Source organism: Zophobas morio, unplaced genomic scaffold, assembly GCF_036711695.1.
Source record: "Zophobas morio isolate AGI-343-1 ecotype UQ-CSIRO unplaced genomic scaffold, CSIRO_AGI_Zmor_V1 ptg000026l, whole genome shotgun sequence".
Lineage (NCBI taxonomy): Eukaryota > Metazoa > Arthropoda > Insecta > Coleoptera > Tenebrionidae > Zophobas > Zophobas morio.
Window position 1 is genome coordinate 16006337 of NW_026972131.1, and position 18904 is coordinate 16025240.

Consider the following 18904-nt stretch of genomic DNA (forward strand, 5'->3'; position numbering starts at 1 on the left):
TTTGAAGAAGGAGGGACCATTGGAAAAATTTCACTTTTACAAAAGTTGTCTAAAAATTGTGAAAAAATTCAGGGACGTAGATCTCGACATGCTGATTCCAAAAATATTGCATGTTGATGGACACGGAGCAATATTTTCGAAAAAAAACGCTACGAAACGCGAATTTTTGGGAATTTCGAAAAATTTCGATTTTTCAACAGCCGATTCTGGAAAAACGGTTGCAGTTATCAAAGAAACGAGACCGGAAGCGTGTTCTAGAACTCGAAATCTACAAGAAAATGTATTTAGTTAGGTTTCGAAAATGTGAAATTTTGGCCGAAATTTGAAGAAGGGGGGACCATTGGAAAAATTTCACTTTTAAAAAGTTGTCTAAAAACTCTGAAAAAATTCAGGGACGTAGCTCTCGACATGCTGATTTCAAAAATATAGCATGTTGATGGACACGGAGCAACATTTTCGAAAAAATCGCTACGAAATGCGAATTTTTGGGAATTTCGAAAAATTTCGATTTTTCAACAGCCGATTCTGGAAAAACGGTTGCAGTTATCAAAGAAACGAGACCGGAAGCGTGTTCTAGAGCTCGAAATACACAAGAAAATGTATTTAGTTAGGTTTCGAAAATGTAAAATTTTGGCCGAAATTTGAAGAAGGGGGGACCATTGGAAAAATTTCACTTTTACAAAAGTTGTCTAAAAATTCTGAAAAAATTCAGGGACGAAGATCTCGACATGCTGATTCCAAAAATATAGCATGTTGATGGACACGGATAACATTTTCGAAAAAAACGCTACGAAGTGCGAATTTTTGGGAATTTCGAAAAATTTCGATATTTCAACGGCCGATTCTGGAAAATCGGTTGCAGTTATCAAAGAAAAGAGACCGGAAGCGTGTTCTAGAGCGCGAAATCTACAAGAACATGTGTTTAGTTAAGTTTCGAAAATGTGAAATTTTGGCCGAAATTTGAAGAAGGGGGGACCATTGGAAAAATTTCACTTTTACAAAAGTTGTCTAAAAATTCTGAAAAAATTCAGGGACATAGTTCTCGACATGCTGATTCTAAAAATATAACATGTTGATGGACACGGGGCTATATTTTCGAAAGAATCGCTACGAAATGCGAATTTTTGGGAATTTAGAAAAATTTCGATATTTCAACGGCCGATTCTGGAAAAACGGTTGCAGTTATCAAAGAAACGAGACCGGAAGCGTGTTCTAGAGCTCGAAATCTACAAGAAAATGTATTTAGTTAGGTTTCGAAAATGTGAAATTTTGGCCGAAATTTGAAGAAGGGGGGACCATTGGAAAAATTTCACTTTTACAAAAGTTGTCTAAAAATTCTGAAAAAATTCAGGGACGTAGATCTCGACATGCTGATTCTAAAAATATAGCATGTTGATGGACACGGAGTAACATTTTCGAAAAAAACGCTACGAAATGCGAATTTTTGGGAATTTCGAAAAATTTCGATATTTCAACGGACGATTCTGGAAAAACGGTTGCAGTTATCAAAGAAACGAGACCGGAAACGTGTTCTAGAGCTCGAAATCTACAAGAAAATGTATTTAGTTAGGTTTCGAAAATGTGAAATTTTCGCCGAAATTTGAAGAAGGGGGGACCATTGGAAAAATTTCACTTTTACAAAAGTTGTCTAAAAATTCTGAAAAAATTCAGGGACATAGTTCTCGACATGCTGATTCTAAAAATATAGCATGTTGATGGACACGGGGCTATATTTTCGAAAAAATCGCTACGAAATGCGAATTTTTGGGAATTTCGAAGAATTTCGATATTTCAACGGCCGATTCTGGAAAAACGGTTGCAGTTATCAAAGAAACGAGACCGGAAGCGTGTTCTAGAGCTCGAAATCTACAGGAACATGTGTTTAGTTAGGTTTCGAAAATGTGAAATTTTGGCCGATATTTGGAGAAGAGGAAAAATTTCACATTTATAAAAGTTGTTTAAAAATTCTGAAAAAATTCAGATACGTAGATCTCGACATGCTGATTCCAAAAATATAGCATGTTGGTGGACACGGAGCAACATTTTCGAAAAAACGCTAGGAAATGCGAATTTTGAAAACTTTAAAAAGCAGACAGACAATCGGACGGGAACGGGAAACCACATTTTTCGTACTGTAGGTGTCATGAAACCTCGAGAAAACTTTTGCTTACGCTCGGGAATTAAAAATCGAAAAAAAGGTTAACGATTGTCAACATTTTTTGAAAATTTTTATTCACGCATTAAGGCTAAAACTACAGTCAAGACAAAAACTAATAATAACTTAAATTAATTATATTTTGTGGAAGTGTGTTTTATTTTAATTTGTACAATTATGGAACACTGAACATTTAATGAGAATTTAATATATAATAACAGATAAATTTGACGAATTAGGTGGTGATGTCAGAATTTTCAGAAACCTAGATTTTCGCAATAAATTTAAATAATTAGAGACGCACTTGGACCTTATCGCAGTAGAGTTACAATTGAGTAGGATATTTTCATAATCTAAAAACACACAATTGCATGATCGTCTGTAGATTTCTCTCTTCTAAAATTTCCGTGAGAGATATCGAAAAACTCAGCAGATTAAAAGCTCCTGTTGCCAAAAACAGAGATTTCTGACTTCTCATAATCAGAAAAATCAAGTCTCTCTTTAAATCCACATCGGCGATGTACCATTTCGAATTAAAAATTCGCAACTTATGCAGTAGAAGTCGACTAAAAATGACCACAGTATTTTAACTTAAGACAGTAAACCATTTACCGCATCTATTAAGGTCTGCCCTGACCATAAATAAAGAACGAGGAGCTAATTCAAGCAATCATGTGTAGAAAGGCTCCATGATGATATTCCACCCAAATCACAAAAATTAACGCTAAAGTGTAACGATAAAAGACAAAATTTTATATTAAACTTTATTAGCAATGCAGCACAATTTTTATATTCTTTTGTGTCCATATTCAGGTCGCAGCTGTGAATACTTAATGACGTTTTAATGACAATTCTATTACGAGTTTAAAACGACACACTCTTGCCGTATCCATGGAGTAAAAAATCAATCCACGTCTTTATAGCGGCTACTAACCTTAAAATAGTTCGGTGGTTTAATAATAAAACATAAGTTGAATATGTTTATTTAAAAATTATTTTTTACAAGTAGTTTTTACCAGACTCTTAGATCGATAACGAGATTAATAATTTATGACAACAATTAAGTAACCATTAATTCAACGCCAATTATAAAAATTATCTATATCGACCCGTTTGACGTAAGAGGTCAACCGATATTAATTTTTGATGTATTTAATTGATATTCTAACAGCTCTGGAATATTTATGGCTTGAAAAACTAATACCTTTCCAAACTTAAATAATAAACAGAGCGAACTTGGGGCTTACGGATCAGAGACAAATACTTCGTGAATGCGTAATTAAACGAGTAAATATTGAGATCGGAAATAATTTTTTTCACGTATTTTACTGTGTACTGCACATGTAAGATTTATAAACTGGAATGATTAATAATTCGAGAAAATCGGTTCGAAACGAGAAAAATGGTGGCTGCGCCGGGTTAGGTGAACAAAAATTCATCATTTTAATATTATTACTTTTCACTAAACTTTTCTTATAAACAATTTATTTATAAAATAATGCAAAAAAGAGAATAATCGAACTTTTGTTTAAAAGTGATATTCTGATACACAGGAAAATCTTGTCTTGGTCTTAATTATTAAGTTTAGAACGTGATAAAATTTCATGTGTCCACAGAGCAGTATTAGCTGATTTTCAATCTCAAGAAAGTTTTCGTTTTAGTAGCATTGCAGAAAATGCAGTTGTTTTTCTATTTTTCGCATTTTCAACGTACTCCACTCATTAAAAATTAAAAGATATGCAACCAATTATACACGACTCGCATACACTTAAATAATTATATTCATGCCTTCAAGAATGTTGGTCCTATAATTTCACTCTTGTTCAATTATTCACCCCCTAATAACAACACGAGTAATATTTTTCTACGCACGCATTGTCTTCATATAAATTAACTTCCCTTCTTACAAAAATTCATTTTTATTACCTCCAGGTGTATAACTAAAAACAATGATCACCATCCTAGGTGAAACTTTAAGTTATCTCCGTTTCAACTGCATTTGGCCTAACAAAAAAGACGAATTAAACCCCCCCAAATCCTTCTACATCAAATTTATTCTAATGCTCACCTCTACCTCGATTATTTTAATCGGAAGCGGTGCCCACTTAACAGTGTCCATCCAAAGTAAGTACGTCTTCGTCTCCACCTACCCCAACAATGTTTCCCTTTAGACAATTCCAACAACATCACCGAAGACCTCGTCATAATAATTGCCGAAATCGGCGTCTTCTACTTCATCGCTACTTTCGTCTCCGAGCAGAAAGACATCGCGAAAATCTACCTCGACCTTAGCGACTTCGACAAGTACGAGAAACCTCATCATTTTGAAAAGCGCAACAAACAACTCCTCTTTCTATCAAGAATGTACAAAACCTTCATCGACATTGCGATTTTCAATTTCTGCGTTTACCCATTCTGTACGAAACATTTGTGTGTCAAAGAAAACGAAACCAGAAGCTTTAAGGAAGTGTGTGGGTTGCTAGTTACGACGTGGATGCCTTTCGACATCGAAGTTTTTCCAATTAAACAAATTCTGTATTTGTGGCAGTGCTACACGATTGTTTTTACAATGAAGGGGGCGGCGTTGATTTCTTTCGCTATCATGGAGTCGATGGAGCATTTGGTGATTAGAATCCAGCATTTTAAAGTAATGCTAGCGGATGCTGTTGACACTCAAGATGAAATTGTGAGAATGAAGCGGTTTTCGTGTTGTATTGAGTATCACATTAATATTTTTGAGTATGTTTGGAAGTGCGTTTTTGGTGATGAGTAGCGGTTTTGTTTTAGTCTTGGTCGAAGGATTGATAAGTACTATACAGGGTGTTTGTTTCTGCACGTTTTGTTGTCTGGGGCGCTGTTTGGTTGCATTGGTTATAGATTCATGCAGGAGGTAGAAGACGGGAGTAGGTTACATTATCTGATTTTTTTGTTTTAGAGTTTGCCTTTAAATGCGCTTTGTATTTTTATGGGGTGGGTGCTCTCGTTGTATATTGTGTGTATCAGTGGACAGCATTTAATCGACGAGGTTGGTTTTAATTTTTAGAGAATTAGTTTAGCAAGAGTTATTTTTTTAAGGCTACGTCTGTGGCAGAAGCTGCCTATAATAGCAAATGGTACGATCGCGATGTTCAGTTTCAGAAAAATATTATTTTTATTATTACGAGATCTCAAACGCCTATTGTGGTTCATGCCGGGCCATTTAGTTATGTGTCTCATATTATTATTTTGACGGTAAGTAAGCTCTAATTCACAAAAAACATTGTAAATGTTTGATTTCAGATTTTCAAAACTGCATATTCTTATCTGACTCTACTGAACACAGCCTCAATGTAAAAAAATGTTTATAATTTAAGTCGGGTTCATAAAGCATGAGTATAAGAGTGTATTATTTTATAAAATTTAATTGATGTTTACTAACAAAATTTTGAGGGGACATCAAATTATTGGTGGGGATGATTAGACAAATTTTCAGCATCTACACTATATTTCTAACATACATATAAAATTTTACAACAATCGGTCCAGTAGTTTCGCAGATAAACGAGAGACAGATGATACTTTTTCATATTGTAGAGTCATGAAACGTCAAAAAAACAGCTATATGTACCTATTCGTCGGATGAACCCTATTACAACGTACCACAATGATCGAAAAAAAATGAATTAGTATGCTTAGGAATTTATTTAAAAAATAGATATGTATCATTATTTTTGTCTGACATCATTTAAACCTGTCAATTTGACTTTATGTGTGATACAGAATGAATAAGTTTGAATGCATTTAATTTTTTTTAACGAAAATTCGATCACTGGACAAAGTAAAATTCAGTTTTCATATGGCACTAAATAAAATAAGCCAATGAAACTGAGAATAAGAAGTGGGTGGGGCTAGTTTTACGTTTTTTATCTAGATTCCATTATTTTCCACTTTTCGTTCACTAAATAAGTGAAGGGGTGGGTGGCAGGGGACACTTTCTGTATTTTTTTAATCGAAGATTGGGCCACTCGACAAAATAAAATTCAGTCTGCATCTCGCAATAAATAAAATAAGCCAATGGAATACAAAAGCGGATGTGGGTGGGGTTAGTTTTACCTTTTTTGTCTAAATTCCACTGTTCGTCAATATAAAATCCATTTTTGCTCCAATGAAATGAGTGATCAAATAGAAAACGGGATGGGACGGCGGGGTCAGTTTGAAGTTGTTTTAAAACGTGTTAACAAGTATAAACTAACAGAAATTGAACAAACAACTCCAAAAAAAATTACATTTTTACTTACCGAACAAAGTAAGAGAATTTTATAATAGGACCCATTCGGAAAATATATACTTTCTTGTTTGTTCGATATTTCACGAGACCTAGATTGTGAAAAATAGGTCTTCCCTGTCTATTTCTACTAGAAAGAATATCTGCGAAACTACAGCAGTGATTTTAGATATATTTTAGAAATACGATCCCTACCAACAACGTGATGACGTCACTAAAAATTTTGAAAAATTCAATGAACAGTCTTTCCAACAATTTGAAGAAACGATTATTTTCATATTATTGCATATCTGAGTCAATAAATATTTACCTGGAAAAGAGATTCAGATTTTTTAGCACTATTTCATTACATCTCAATGACAAGTTTTACTTTTTGAATTAAATACGGACAAACAAAAATAGCTGCAGATCTGTGTCCCCAGAATTTTGCAAAAATTGATGTGATGTTTTTATTTGATAAATAAAATAAATTCCTTCTTTTAACAGTTGCTATTAAAATTACATAATAGATAATTAAATTAATTCAATTAAAAAGCTTCACTACACAAAGAACACACAGGACAACATAAATTGTGTACTGCAAAAATTGGAAATGAAGTGTTTAAATCGAATGAAAAAACTACATTGAGAATCCATATTTCTTCATTTAAAACTTTAAATCACTTGCAACGAGCTTTTCTTCTTTGACCAACTTTTGAATTTCTATCGATTGTGTAACTAACCAATGGAACTTCGCTAAACAATGCCACCTTAAACACGCCCATGTGTGCACCAGTACACGCTTAATCAAATATTGAAGAAAATTATAAGTTGTTGTAATGGGTCAATGCAAGCGTTGGTAACATTGGTCTCGTTCATTTTTTTAGACAGTTTTTCTTTAATTTTTTCCTTCAGTAGTATCTAATGACGATGACGCTAAAACACATCTTTAAATGTCAATTTGTGTATAAAATGTACGCACTTTTTACTCTCATTCTTCACGATGTACCAAAGAGAAACTACATTTTTAAACTGTCATCCTTAATTAAATGAGTCCATAATTTTGGGAATTAGGGAATTAATTATTCACCTGTTAATTACACTGCAAGAAAAATATATTTTTCATGAAACTCACTCTAAATTTGTGTATAAATAAAACTGTCACCCTCAATTTATTAAACACTAGTTTACTTTCCTCCAACCATGACTCTAGTCGTCCTGAGCGAAACCTTAAGCTACCTCCGCTTCAGTTGCATCTGGCCCAAAGAAGGCCACGAGCTAAACCCAGGAAAATGGTTCTACATCAGGTTCATATTAATGCTCACCTCTCAGTCGATCATTCTCTTTGGAAGCTCCGCCCACTTGGTCGTCTCCATCCAAAGTAAGTCCCCTTCGAACATCACACCCAAAAACACGCTTTTTTAGACGACTCCAACAACATCTTCGAAGACCTAGTTATCCTAATCGGAGAAGTTGGCGTTTTCTACTTCAACGCGTCATTCGTCCGCTACGAAGAACCAATCGCGAAAATTTTCACGCACCTTTCTAATTTTGAAAAATTCGGGACACCCCCTAATTTTGAACAACGCAACAAGAAATTGGTGTTTTGGTCGAGAATGTACAAAACATTAATCGACATTATCATGTTTAACCTGTGTCTTGAGGCTTTATTCAGGGTAAAATCGTGCGAAAGGGAAAACTTGACGAGGAAGTTTAAGGAAATTTGTGGATTGGTGGTGACGACTTGGGTGCCTTTCAACATCGACGTGTTTCCACTTAAACAAATTCTTTACTTATGGCAGTGTTACACGATTGTGTTTACGATGAAAGGGGCGGCGATTGTTTCGTTTGGACTTATGGAATCAATGGAGCACTTGGTGGTGAGAATACAACATTTGAAAGAGTTGTTGTTGGAGACGGTGGACACTGAAAACGAGAAATTGAGGAACGAAATGTTAGGGAAATGTGTTGAATATCACATTGATATTTTTGAGTACTGGTTGGAAATTGTGGCAGGTGGATAAATAACAGTTGTGTTTTAGGATTGGGCAACAGATGGATAAGAATTTCGATAGCTGTTTATTTGCACACGTGTTGGTTTCGGGGGCCTTTTTTGGATGTGTAGGTTATACAATAATGGAGGTACTCGTAATAAATTGAATTGTTACATACAACTTTCGTTTTTTCTTAGAGTTTTTCGTTATTGTCGTGTTCGCTATTTGTGGGTTGGGTGCTTTCCCTCGTCATCGTTTCAATTAGTGGTCAACATTTAATGGACGAGGTGAGTTAGTAACAGTGGTGAAAATATTAACCAAAAGGTTCTTCCAGGGATTTTCAGTTGGCGACATCGCTTATGATAGCAACTGGTATGACAGAAATGCTTCTTTCCAAAAAAACATTGTTCTGATTATAACTAGATCGCAAAAACCCATTCTCATTCATGCTGGCCCTTTTAGTCACCTTGCACACGTCCTGGTGTTGACTGTAAGAGTGAAATCTGTGATTCCACAAAATCGACTCATATTTTTTTGCAGATTTTTAAAACAGCGTACACCTACATGACAATGTTGAATGCAACTTCTAAGTAACCTCAAACATTTGTAATAATAAATAAATAAATAAATATGTAAATAAATAATAATTTATTGTCCAACAAATACACGTATACAATGATAGAGTAAGAGAGCAGAAATACCGAGTGAATACTAATGTTTGTGATTTTTTTGTGATCATTATAAACTTGCATGATAACAGAAATATTTGCTTCAATCATTAATAGTCACTTGGTATTAACCTAACACAATTGTTAATATTGCAGGAAAATTATAAATAAGACAAAAGAAAAGCGTAAAAGCTGAAATTGTTTATTTACGGTTAAAAAAAAAAAACGGGTTGGGTGGGCGAGGCCACTTTCAGGTATTTTTTTAATAGAAAATTCGACCACTTGACAAAATAAGATTTAAAAAAAAGCGGTTTGAAATTTTTTAAAACGTGTTAACAAAACCAACATATTTTTTGTACTTCAGCTACAACTCCAGAAATATATTCTTACAATTGCCTTGTTTCCTTTTCGTAGGAACATTTTAGTTTATAGCAAATACTAAAAATCGGTTTACTGCCCCTTATACCTATCATCACCACCAACAATGTGATGATGTCACCAAAATTTTGAAGAATTCAACGGACAGTTTTTCCAACAATTTGAAGAAACGATTTTCAGTTCATTACCTCTTTCATAGCCAACCACTAGCCATTATAAACAAAGTTACAAAAAAGACTTGAATATTTCTAATAATAAATATTGCATATCTAAGTCAATAACTACTTACTTTCCTGGAAAAAGAGAATCAGATTTTGTTAGCACCATTTTATTACACCTCAATAACATAAAAAATTGGCCTGGAGTTCACTTGTTCCTGAAACATTGATTTTGAAAGTTTTATTTTATAATGATAATTTTTTGAGACAAACAAAAACAGCTGCAGTTCTGCGTCCTCAGAATTTTGCAAAAATTTGATGTGATGTTTTTATTTAATAAATAAAATAAATTCCTTCTTTTATTAATTGATACTAAAATTATATAATTTTTAAAGAGACTGACTGACAAACACAATTATTTAACTATCTTATGAAAAATTTTAATCAATAAGGCTTCAGTACACAGAAAGCACACAGGACAACATAACATATGTACTCCAAAAATTATAAAAGAAGTGTTTAAAATGAATGAAAAAACTAACTAAAAAATAAAACTACATTTAGAATCAATATTTCTTCAATTTAAAACATTAAATCACCTGCAACGAGCTTTTCTTCTTTGACCAACTTTTGAATTTCTATCGATTGTGTAACTAACCAATAAAGGAACTTCGCTAAACAGTGCACCAGTGCACGCTTAATCAAATATTGAAGAAAATTATAAGTTGTTGTAATGGGTCAATGCAAACGTTGGCAACATTGGCCCAGTTCAGTCCTTGCATGACAGTTTTTCCTTAATGTATTGCCAAAGTGCTGTGTAAAGTGTCACGAAGACGATGTCTTCCAAACATAGAGAAAAAAATTGTTTCCTTCAGTAGTATCTAGTGACGATGACACTAAAACACACGTTTAAATGTCAATTTGTGTATAAAATTTAAGCACTTATTACTCTCATTCTGCAAGATGTACTAAAGAGCAACTACATTTTTAAACTGTCATTCTTAATTTAATGAGTCCTTTATTAATCTCGTTTAACATAAATTAGTGCCAGGTCTATAATTTTGGGAATTAGGGAATTAATTATTCACCTGTTAATTACAATCCAAGAAAAATATATTTTTCATGCAACTCTAAATTTATGTATAAATAAAACTGTCATCCTCAATTTAAGCACCAATTCACTTTCCGCCAACCATGACTCTAGTCATTCTAAGCGAAACTTTAAGCTACCTCCGCTTCAGTTGCATCTGGCCCAAAGAAGGCCACGAGCTAAACCCAGGAAAATGGTTCTACATCAGGTTCATGTTAATGCTCACCTCTCAGTCGATCATCCTCTTCGGAAGCTCCGCTCACTTAGTCGTTTCCATCCAAAGTAAGTCCCTTTTCAACCTCACCCCCAAAAACACGCTTTTTTAGACAACTCCAACAACATCTACGAAGACCTAATCATCCTAATCGGAGAAATAGGCGTCTTCTACTTCAACGCGTTGTACGTGAGGTACGAAAAACCAATCGCGAAAATTTTCACGCACCTTTCTGATTTCGAAAAATTCGGAACGCCTCCGAATTTTGATCAACGCAACAAGAAGCTGACTTTTCTGTCGCGAATATACAAAACATTCATCGACGTTATCATTTTTAACTTGTGTCTGGAGAGGTTGTTCAGGGCGAAATCTTGCGAAAGGGAAAACTTGAGGAGGAAGTTTAAGGAAATTTGTGGATTGGTGGTGACGACTTGGGTGCCTTTCGATATTGAGGTGTTTCCACTTAAACACATTCTTTATCTGTGGCAATGTTATACGATGTTGTTTACGATGAAAGGGGCGGCGCTTGTTTCTTTTTCGCTTATGGAATCGATGGAGCACTTGCTGGTGAGAATACAACATTTGAAGGGGTTGTTGTTGGAGACGGTGGACACTGAAGACGAGAAATTGAGGAATGAAACGTTGGCGAAATGTGTGGAATATCACATTGATATTTTTGAGTACTGGTTGGAAACTGTGATACGTGAATAGATAACAGTTGTGTTTTAGGATTGGAGAAGAGATGGATAAGAATTTCGATAGGTGTTTATTTGCACACGTGTTGCTCTCAGGGGCTCTTTTTGGATGTGTAGGTTACACAGTTCTGGAGGTACTCGCAATAATTTGAGTTGTTACGTAAAATTTTCGTTTTTTTTCTTAGAGTTTCTCGCTATTGTCGTATTCGCTATTTTTGGGTTGGGTGCTTGCCTTCGTCATCGTTTCAGTTAGTGGTCAACGTTTAATGGATGAGGTGAGTTAGTAACAGTAGTGAAAACATTAACCATACGATTCTTCCAGGGACTTTCAGTTGGCGACACCGCTTACGACAGCAACTGGTACGACAGAAATGCTTCTTTCCAAAGAAACATCGTTCTGATTATAACCAGATCACAAAAACCCATTCTCATTCACGCTGGACCTTTTAGTCACCTTGCACATGTCCTGGTGTTGGCTGTAAGAGTGAAATCTGTGATTCCACAAAATCGACTCATATTTTTTTCCAGATTTTTAAAACAGCGTACACCTACATGACAATGTTGAATGCAACTTCTAAGTAACCTCAAAAATTGTAATAATAAATAAATAAATAAATAGTAATTTATTTTCCAACAGATACACGTATGGAATTATAGGACAAAAGAGTACACATTGGCAACATATTTAAAATAATTGTCAAATGGCAATTTTAGGCACCAAGTTAATAGCTGCCATCTTTTCACCACGCTTATTACGCTTCCTTATGTCAAAATTGACAACTGTGAACTGACATGATAACAATATTAATATTGCAGAGAAAATTAAAAATCTGTTTCATCATGTCGTTTTTTTATTAAAGATATTGAGGGCTGTTAATCCTTTACAAAACATCCTTCCTGAATTCTTTTCAGTTCTGCAGCAATATTCCATATTTCATGGACTAAGTGAATGTATATTTCAGTAGTCAGTTTTGTCAAACTTAATTAAACCTGAAAGATTGACGTTTGTCGACGTCTATTTGCAGAATAGTCAGCTCTGAATGGTCAATTCAAGATCAATTTCGAGCATGCGCTTCAAAACCGATTAAAATAACCTAGCTTAATTTGTTTATAAATATCCACCAAGGAACGCTAGACAAATCGCATAAAGGTTTGAAAATGTGAAAAAGCAAAAATCAAAATAAAAACTCAACGAGAACTTTTTTTGCTGCAAAAAAAATTGCAGTAGGTTGGTGCACAACCGACAGGAGAGAAAGACTTGAATTAAACAAACTAAATGTTAAAAAACTTAATTTATAATTACGATACATGAAATACAAAATACAGGTTTTCTATTAGTTTACTTACCATTGACGCTAAAGTTAGATAATTTTTATAGGCAATAAACGATGAACATTTTTTTATTTGTTCACAATATCTCCAATGACACAGAATTAAATAAATATATGATTAGAGAAAAAATGTTTGAAACAAACACAAAAAAAAAATTATGAAAAAGATATACAAAGAAAACATTTTAATGTAATGTAAACCTGAACTACTTGTTTAAGTAGACATGTTCATGTTTTGTACTAGCCCACATTTATCAAATAAATATTTCAGGAGATTATAAGTTGCTGCAGTCTTCAATACTTGGTATTTAAAGATTATATTTTGAAGTGCATCTTCTTAAAATAAACCATCCACTTTAGAATGACCATGCTGAAAATCTTAAAAAAAATGAAACCGGTTTGAAGAAATATTAAAAAGTACATACATACATCCTATGAAAACTTCTGTCCTTGTTTTATTAATGTATTAATGGTTGCCTATGGGTCGCAATCTGCTATTACTCTAATTTGCAACAACTGCAATATTCGTTCGTTTCGTTCCACAACCAGCAACGATATTTTCAAACTGCCATTCTTAATTTAATGAGTCTTTATTAATTTCCTCTAAATGTAAAATAGCGCTACGTCTGTAATTTTGAGAATTAGGGAATTAATTATTCATCTGTTAATTACAACACAAGACATTTGAATTTTTCACGCAACTCTACATTTGTGTATAAATAAAAGTGCCATCCTTATTTAAGTACCAATCTACTTTCCGCCAAACATGCCTCTAGTCATCCTAGGCGAAACTCTAAGCTACCTCCGCTTCAATTGCATCTGGCCCAAAGAAGGCCACGAGCTAAATCCAGGAAAATGGTTCTACATCAGATTCATGTTAATGCTCACCTCTCAGTCCGTCATCCTCTTCGGAAGCTCCGCTCACTTGGTCGTGTCCATCCAAAGTAAGTCCCTTCCACCTCCACAACCAAAAACACTCTTTTTTAGACGCCTCCAGCAACATCTTCGAAGACCTAGTCATCCTAATCGGAGAAGTGGGCGTTTTCTATTTCAACGCGACGTACGTCAGGTATCAACAACCCATCGCGAAAATTTTCACGCACCTTTCTAACTTCGAAAAATTCGGAACGCCGCCGAATTTTGAAGAGCGCAACAAAAAACTGATGTTTTGGTCTAGATTGTACAAAACGTACATCGACGTTGTTATTTTTAACATGTGTCTTGAGCCCTTTCTCAAACTGAGGTCTTGCGAAAGGGAAAATCTGACGAGGGAATTTAAGGAAATTTGCGGGTTGGTGGTGACGACGTGGGTGCCTTTCAACATCAACGTGTTTCCACTTAAACAAATTTTGTATTTGTGGCAGTGTTATACGCTTTTGTTTACGATGAAAGGGGCTGCGCTGATTTCGTTTTCGATTATGGAGTCGATGGAGCACTTGGTTGTGAGAATACAGCACTTGAAGGTGATGCTTCTGGAGACGGTGGATACTGAAGATGCTAAACTGAGAAACAAAAGGTTGTTGAAGTGTGTTGAATACCATAACGATATTTTTGGGTATTAGTTTGAAATTGTGGTGGTTGAGAGATGTAGGTTTGGTTCTAGGGTTGGACAAGAGATGGATAAGAATTTCGCTGGGTGTTTATTTTTGCATGTGTTGTTCTCGGGGGCGCTGTTTGGGTGTATTGGTTACAAAGTGATGGAGGTACCCGTACTAGTTTGAGTTGTTACATGAAATTTTCGTTTTTTTCTTAGAGTTTCTCGTTACTGTCGTCTTCGCTGTTTTTCGGTTGGGTGCTTTCGCTAATTATCGTCTCGGTTAGTGGTCAACACGTAATGGACGAGGTGAGTTCGTACTAGTGTTGAAAACATAAATAAAAAGATTTTTCCAGGGATTTTCAGTTGGCGACACCGCTTATGACAGCAACTGGTACAACAGAAATCCGTCTTTTCAGAAGGTCATCGTTCTGATTATAATCAGGTCGCAGAAACCTATACTTATTCACGCAGGCCCTTTCAGTTACCTTTCACACGTCATGATGCTGACTGTAAGGGTGAAATTTTCATTGTACAACATCGACTCAGAATTTTTTTACAGATTTTTAAAACCGCCTACACTTACATGACAATGTTGAGCGCAACTTCTAAATAATTTCAAAAATTTTTATTATGATTATAAATTTATGAAAAGTTAATAAAGTTTCTGTTTAATGCACAAGTATTTTGCCGAAATCAATGATTTATGGTAAGTTATAACCAATTAACAAAACCGAAAATGAAAATTCAAACCCATGCTCATTTTATTGTGTCAAAAAAATGGTAAAAAGTATTCACAGCACAGAAAATGTAAATTAAATTAAATAAACTTGAAAAGTTTATAATTTTTATTTACGACACATGAAACACAAAATACAAATTTCTCTTCAGCTTATTTTTATTTTAACTTAATATTAATGTAAATGTAAATAATCTTAAAATATACAATTTTTTTTTAATGAAAATCACATTCATAGTAAACCTCACTACTAATTCAAATGTAAATTTAATTCAGACCAACGTTTAAATTGTTGTCAGTACGTGTTTTACTACATAATACAGAAAATTATAAGTTGGTCAATCAGAATATAATTTTTAAAATATCCAAAAATATTAAAACATCCTTTTCTGAAGCGAATATGATAGTGTGCGGACTAAAATTAAATTCCAATATGACGATATAATCCAGATGTGTGTTAAAAATATATCTTCTTGAAGTAAACCACCCATTTCTAGGCGACCATCCTGAAAATCATAAAAAATACAACCCATATTGAAAAAATATAAAAAAATACGTACATACCATGGAAATTCATAACAACACATCACTTACTTTAACTCTAAAAATACTGCAGATGTTCGTTCAAACAACAAGCTATATAAAGTAAGAAGGACATTTTCAAACTGTCATTCTTAATTTACAGAGTCTTTATTAAATTCGTCCAGAAGTAAATTATCATCAGGTCTATAATTTTGGGAGTTAGGGAATTAATTATTCATCTGTTAATTACAATCCAAGAGATCTAAATTTTTCACCCATTTTTCATTTCTGTATAAATAAAACTATCATCCTTAATTTAAGTACTAATTCACTCTCCGCCAAACATGACACTAGTCATCCTAGGCGAAACTCTAAGCTACCTCCGCATCAACGGCATCTGGCCCAAAAAAGGTCACGAACTAAACCCAGGAAAGTGGTTCTACATTAAATTCATACTAATGCTCACATCTCAATCGGTAATCCTCCTCGGAAGCTCCGCTCACTTAGTGGTGTCCCTCCAAAGTAAGTCTCCTTTCACCCCACACCCAAAAACACTGTTTTTTTAGACGACTCCAGCAACATCTTCTTAGACCTAGTCATCCTAATCGGAGAAGTGGGAGTGTTCTACTTCAACGCCACTTACGTCAGATATGAAGAACCCATCGCGAAGATTTTCACCCACCTTTCCAACTTCAAACAATTCGGGACACCCCCAAATTTTGACCAGCGCAACAAGAAGTTGATGTTTTGGTCCAAATTGTACAAAACGTACATCGACGCTGCCATTTTTAGCATGGGGTTGGAGCCCTTCCTCAAGTTGAAATCTTGCGAGAGGGAAAATTTAACGCGCAAGTTTAAGGAAATTTGTGGGTTGGTGGTGACGACTTGGGTGCCTTTCGACATCAACGTGTTTCCACTTAAACAAATTCTTTATGTGTGGCAGGTTTACACGCTTTTGTTTACATTGAAGGGGGCGGCGCTTATTTCGTTTTCGATTATGGAGTCGATGGAGCACTTGGTGGTGAGAATACAACATTTGAAAGTGATGTTGTTGGAGACGGCGGAGACCGAAAACGCGAAACTGAGGGAGGCAAGATTGTTGAAGTGTGTTGAATACCACAATGATATTTTTGGGTATAGGTTTGAAGTGTGGTGGTTGAGAGATGTAGTTTTTTTTTTAGGGTTGGGCAAGAGATGGATAAGAATTTCGCTAGTTGTTTGTTTTTGCACGTGTTGTTCTCGGGGGCGCTCTTTGGGTGCATTGGTTACAAAGTGATGGAGGTAGCGGTAGTGAGTTGAGTTGTTACTGGAGATTGAATTTTCGTTTTTTTTTAGAGTTTCTCGTTATTGTCGTCTTCACTGTTTTTTGGTTGGGTTCTTTCGCTCATTATTGTCTCAGCTAGTGGTCAACACGTAATGGATGAGGTGAGTTCGCAACAGTGCTGAAAATACTATCACAGAAAGATTTTTTCAGGGATTTTCAGTTGGCGACACCGCTTACAATAGTAAGTGGTACGACAGAAATCCTTCTTTTCAAAAAAACATCGTTCTGATTATAACCAGAGCTCAGAGGCCTATACTTATTCACGCTGGCCCTTTTAGTTATCTTTCACACGTCATGGTGCTGACTGTAAGAGTGAAATTTTGGAGTCTACATCCACTCACTTTTTTTTTCCAGATTTTTAAAACGGCTTACACCTACATGACAATGTTAAATGCAACTTCTAAGTAACTTCACAACTATTATATTGGTAATAGTAGTGTTTACTTAAGATTTAAATACATACAGGAGAAAGATAAAGTCATAGATATACTTAGAAATGTTACTCCTCAATGTTGGGGAATATATTTCCACAAAATCCACTGTTTTGTGTAATGTGAGCTTTGATAATCATAATAATAGACAATATGTAGTTCAATGTTAGAGTTCATACCGCACCATGAAAATGAAAACAAATGCTCAATATGTGAGAACATCTAACACAATAATTTGGAACATATAACCAAAACAATTCCAGTACTCTTGGATAACAAATTTTCCTCTTGGTAATCAAAATCTTAATTTTCACGTTTTTTGTATATTGCTACTTTCGTATTTTTTAGTTAAGTTTAGCATTATATCTCTGTTTAGTTCTAATGTAATTTATTTGGCATGTTTACTCAGCTATGTTATTGAAATTCGTGACATTACATGAAATCTGTTTGATGTTATTGTTTTTTAAAAAGACAATTTGTATTTATGGGAACATGCAATACAAAAATTTCCAGTTTTGTGTTTAGTGTATTATTTACCTATTTTAAAAACCGGCTTTTTTGAAAATTCAACGTTAAATAAACCCAAAACGGCACAAGAATCCTCGTTGTCGTTTAAAGCATTCGATTTCCTGAAGCTCTCTAGTTCTGTGCGCAAATGTTCGATCCGTTTAGTATGAAATGACGAATGTGAATGTAATAACGTGTCATTTTTGAGTCAATTTTGACTCAACATTAACCCTATAATTATAGAAATTTTATTGAAACTTAAGTGACACACTTTAAACAGTTGTTTTTATTTCATAAAGAAAAAATTTAATAACAAAAACCACTACAGTTGTTTTTTTTTTTTTATTTTGGCAAGGTGTTGTTAAACAGTACCGAATCCTAAAATGAAAATTTATATTTTACGTTGACAAAAAATATTGCAAAAGCTATTGACAGTCGTAAATGTGAAACAAACAGCAGAAGAAGAAATTAAACAAAGTAAATTGGAAAAACTTACAATTTTTATTGACGATACACGAAATACAATATATACAAAGTATATGACTTATTTGATGGGAGTATCCACTATTAACTATGAGGAAAAAAATTTTAACATAACAATTTAAAAAGTGTTATGTATAGAATAAGATAAAAATTTATATATGTAGCAAACTAGACAAAAATGCTTAAAATAAACAAAAAAATCAATGAAAATGATGTAAAAATAAAATATAAAAACAAATTCAGAGTAAACCTCAACAGTAATTCAAAATTCAATAAATTTCAAATATCCAAAAATATATAAAACTAGATTTTGAATTTATATGCGAATGTACGATATAATCCAGATATGAATATATTAAAAATATCTTCTTGAAATAAACCCATCATTTTTAAACGACCATGCTGAAAATCACAAAAAATGCAGTAATAATATATAAA

The 18904-nt window shown here is 34.1% G+C and overlaps 5 protein-coding genes and 1 long non-coding RNA gene across 6 annotated transcripts; 5 read left to right on the forward strand and 1 right to left on the reverse strand.

Annotated features, from left to right (window-relative positions):
* Positions 1-2408: 2408 nt before the first annotated feature.
* On the reverse strand, positions 2409-3000 carry LOC135136208 (uncharacterized). The gene is made up of 3 exons (XR_010281680.1): positions 2938-3000; positions 2768-2879; positions 2409-2721 (listed from the first exon to the last, which is right to left on the reverse strand). It is a non-coding gene; the product is annotated as an uncharacterized LOC135136208 (long non-coding RNA).
* A 1104-nt stretch (positions 3001-4104) lies between these two features.
* Positions 4105-5488, forward strand: LOC135136093 (odorant receptor 4-like). The gene is made up of 6 exons (XM_064065220.1): positions 4105-4279; positions 4327-4894; positions 4943-5045; positions 5091-5180; positions 5231-5386; positions 5435-5488. The coding sequence occupies exons 1-6, from the start codon at positions 4105-4107 to the stop codon at positions 5486-5488; spliced, it is 1146 nt and encodes a 381-aa protein (XP_063921290.1).
* Positions 5489-7601: 2113 nt separating this feature from the next.
* LOC135136094 (odorant receptor 4-like) lies at positions 7602-8986 on the forward strand. The gene is made up of 6 exons (XM_064065221.1): positions 7602-7779; positions 7824-8397; positions 8441-8540; positions 8590-8679; positions 8727-8882; positions 8933-8986. Exons 1-6 carry the CDS (start codon positions 7602-7604, stop codon positions 8984-8986), a joined length of 1152 nt encoding a protein of 383 aa, XP_063921291.1.
* A 1804-nt stretch (positions 8987-10790) lies between these two features.
* LOC135136095 (odorant receptor 4-like) lies at positions 10791-12177 on the forward strand. The gene is made up of 6 exons (XM_064065222.1): positions 10791-10968; positions 11013-11586; positions 11630-11729; positions 11781-11870; positions 11918-12073; positions 12124-12177. The coding sequence occupies exons 1-6, from the start codon at positions 10791-10793 to the stop codon at positions 12175-12177; spliced, it is 1152 nt and encodes a 383-aa protein (XP_063921292.1).
* Positions 12178-13692: 1515 nt separating this feature from the next.
* LOC135136096 (odorant receptor 4-like) lies at positions 13693-15076 on the forward strand. The gene is made up of 6 exons (XM_064065223.1): positions 13693-13870; positions 13914-14481; positions 14530-14629; positions 14680-14769; positions 14817-14972; positions 15023-15076. Exons 1-6 carry the CDS (start codon positions 13693-13695, stop codon positions 15074-15076), a joined length of 1146 nt encoding a protein of 381 aa, XP_063921293.1.
* Positions 15077-16065: 989 nt separating this feature from the next.
* On the forward strand, positions 16066-17453 carry LOC135136098 (odorant receptor 4-like). Its single transcript, XM_064065224.1, has 6 exons — positions 16066-16243; positions 16288-16861; positions 16903-17011; positions 17057-17146; positions 17196-17351; positions 17400-17453. The coding sequence occupies exons 1-6, from the start codon at positions 16066-16068 to the stop codon at positions 17451-17453; spliced, it is 1161 nt and encodes a 386-aa protein (XP_063921294.1).
* Positions 17454-18904: the final 1451 nt, after the last annotated feature.

What these genes read in the sequence shown, in the direction of transcription:
- LOC135136093 (XM_064065220.1), top strand. Translation starts at nt 4,105, where the DNA reads ATGATCACCATCCTAGGTGAAACTTTAAGTTATCTCCGTTTCAACTGC. An exon ending in CTTAACAGTGTCCATCCAAA is followed by an intron (nt 4,280 to 4,326) that starts GTAAGTACGTCT and finishes GTTTCCCTTTAG; the next exon opens with ACAATTCCAACAACATCACC. An exon ending in CTCATATTATTATTTTGACG is followed by an intron (nt 5,387 to 5,434) that starts GTAAGTAAGCTC and finishes GTTTGATTTCAG; the next exon opens with ATTTTCAAAACTGCATATTC.
- LOC135136094 (XM_064065221.1), top strand. Translation starts at nt 7,602, where the DNA reads ATGACTCTAGTCGTCCTGAGCGAAACCTTAAGCTACCTCCGCTTCAGT. An exon ending in ATTGATATTTTTGAGTACTG is followed by an intron (nt 8,398 to 8,440) that starts GTTGGAAATTGT and finishes GTTGTGTTTTAG; the next exon opens with GATTGGGCAACAGATGGATA. An exon ending in TAGGTTATACAATAATGGAG is followed by an intron (nt 8,541 to 8,589) that starts GTACTCGTAATA and finishes GTTTTTTCTTAG; the next exon opens with AGTTTTTCGTTATTGTCGTG.
- LOC135136095 (XM_064065222.1), top strand. Translation starts at nt 10,791, where the DNA reads ATGACTCTAGTCATTCTAAGCGAAACTTTAAGCTACCTCCGCTTCAGT. An exon ending in GTCAACGTTTAATGGATGAG is followed by an intron (nt 11,871 to 11,917) that starts GTGAGTTAGTAA and finishes CGATTCTTCCAG; the next exon opens with GGACTTTCAGTTGGCGACAC. An exon ending in CACATGTCCTGGTGTTGGCT is followed by an intron (nt 12,074 to 12,123) that starts GTAAGAGTGAAA and finishes ATTTTTTTCCAG; the next exon opens with ATTTTTAAAACAGCGTACAC.
- LOC135136096 (XM_064065223.1), top strand. Translation starts at nt 13,693, where the DNA reads ATGCCTCTAGTCATCCTAGGCGAAACTCTAAGCTACCTCCGCTTCAAT. An exon ending in CTTGGTCGTGTCCATCCAAA is followed by an intron (nt 13,871 to 13,913) that starts GTAAGTCCCTTC and finishes ACTCTTTTTTAG; the next exon opens with ACGCCTCCAGCAACATCTTC. An exon ending in GTCAACACGTAATGGACGAG is followed by an intron (nt 14,770 to 14,816) that starts GTGAGTTCGTAC and finishes AGATTTTTCCAG; the next exon opens with GGATTTTCAGTTGGCGACAC.
- LOC135136098 (XM_064065224.1), top strand. Translation starts at nt 16,066, where the DNA reads ATGACACTAGTCATCCTAGGCGAAACTCTAAGCTACCTCCGCATCAAC. An exon ending in CTTAGTGGTGTCCCTCCAAA is followed by an intron (nt 16,244 to 16,287) that starts GTAAGTCTCCTT and finishes CTGTTTTTTTAG; the next exon opens with ACGACTCCAGCAACATCTTC. An exon ending in CACACGTCATGGTGCTGACT is followed by an intron (nt 17,352 to 17,399) that starts GTAAGAGTGAAA and finishes TTTTTTTTCCAG; the next exon opens with ATTTTTAAAACGGCTTACAC.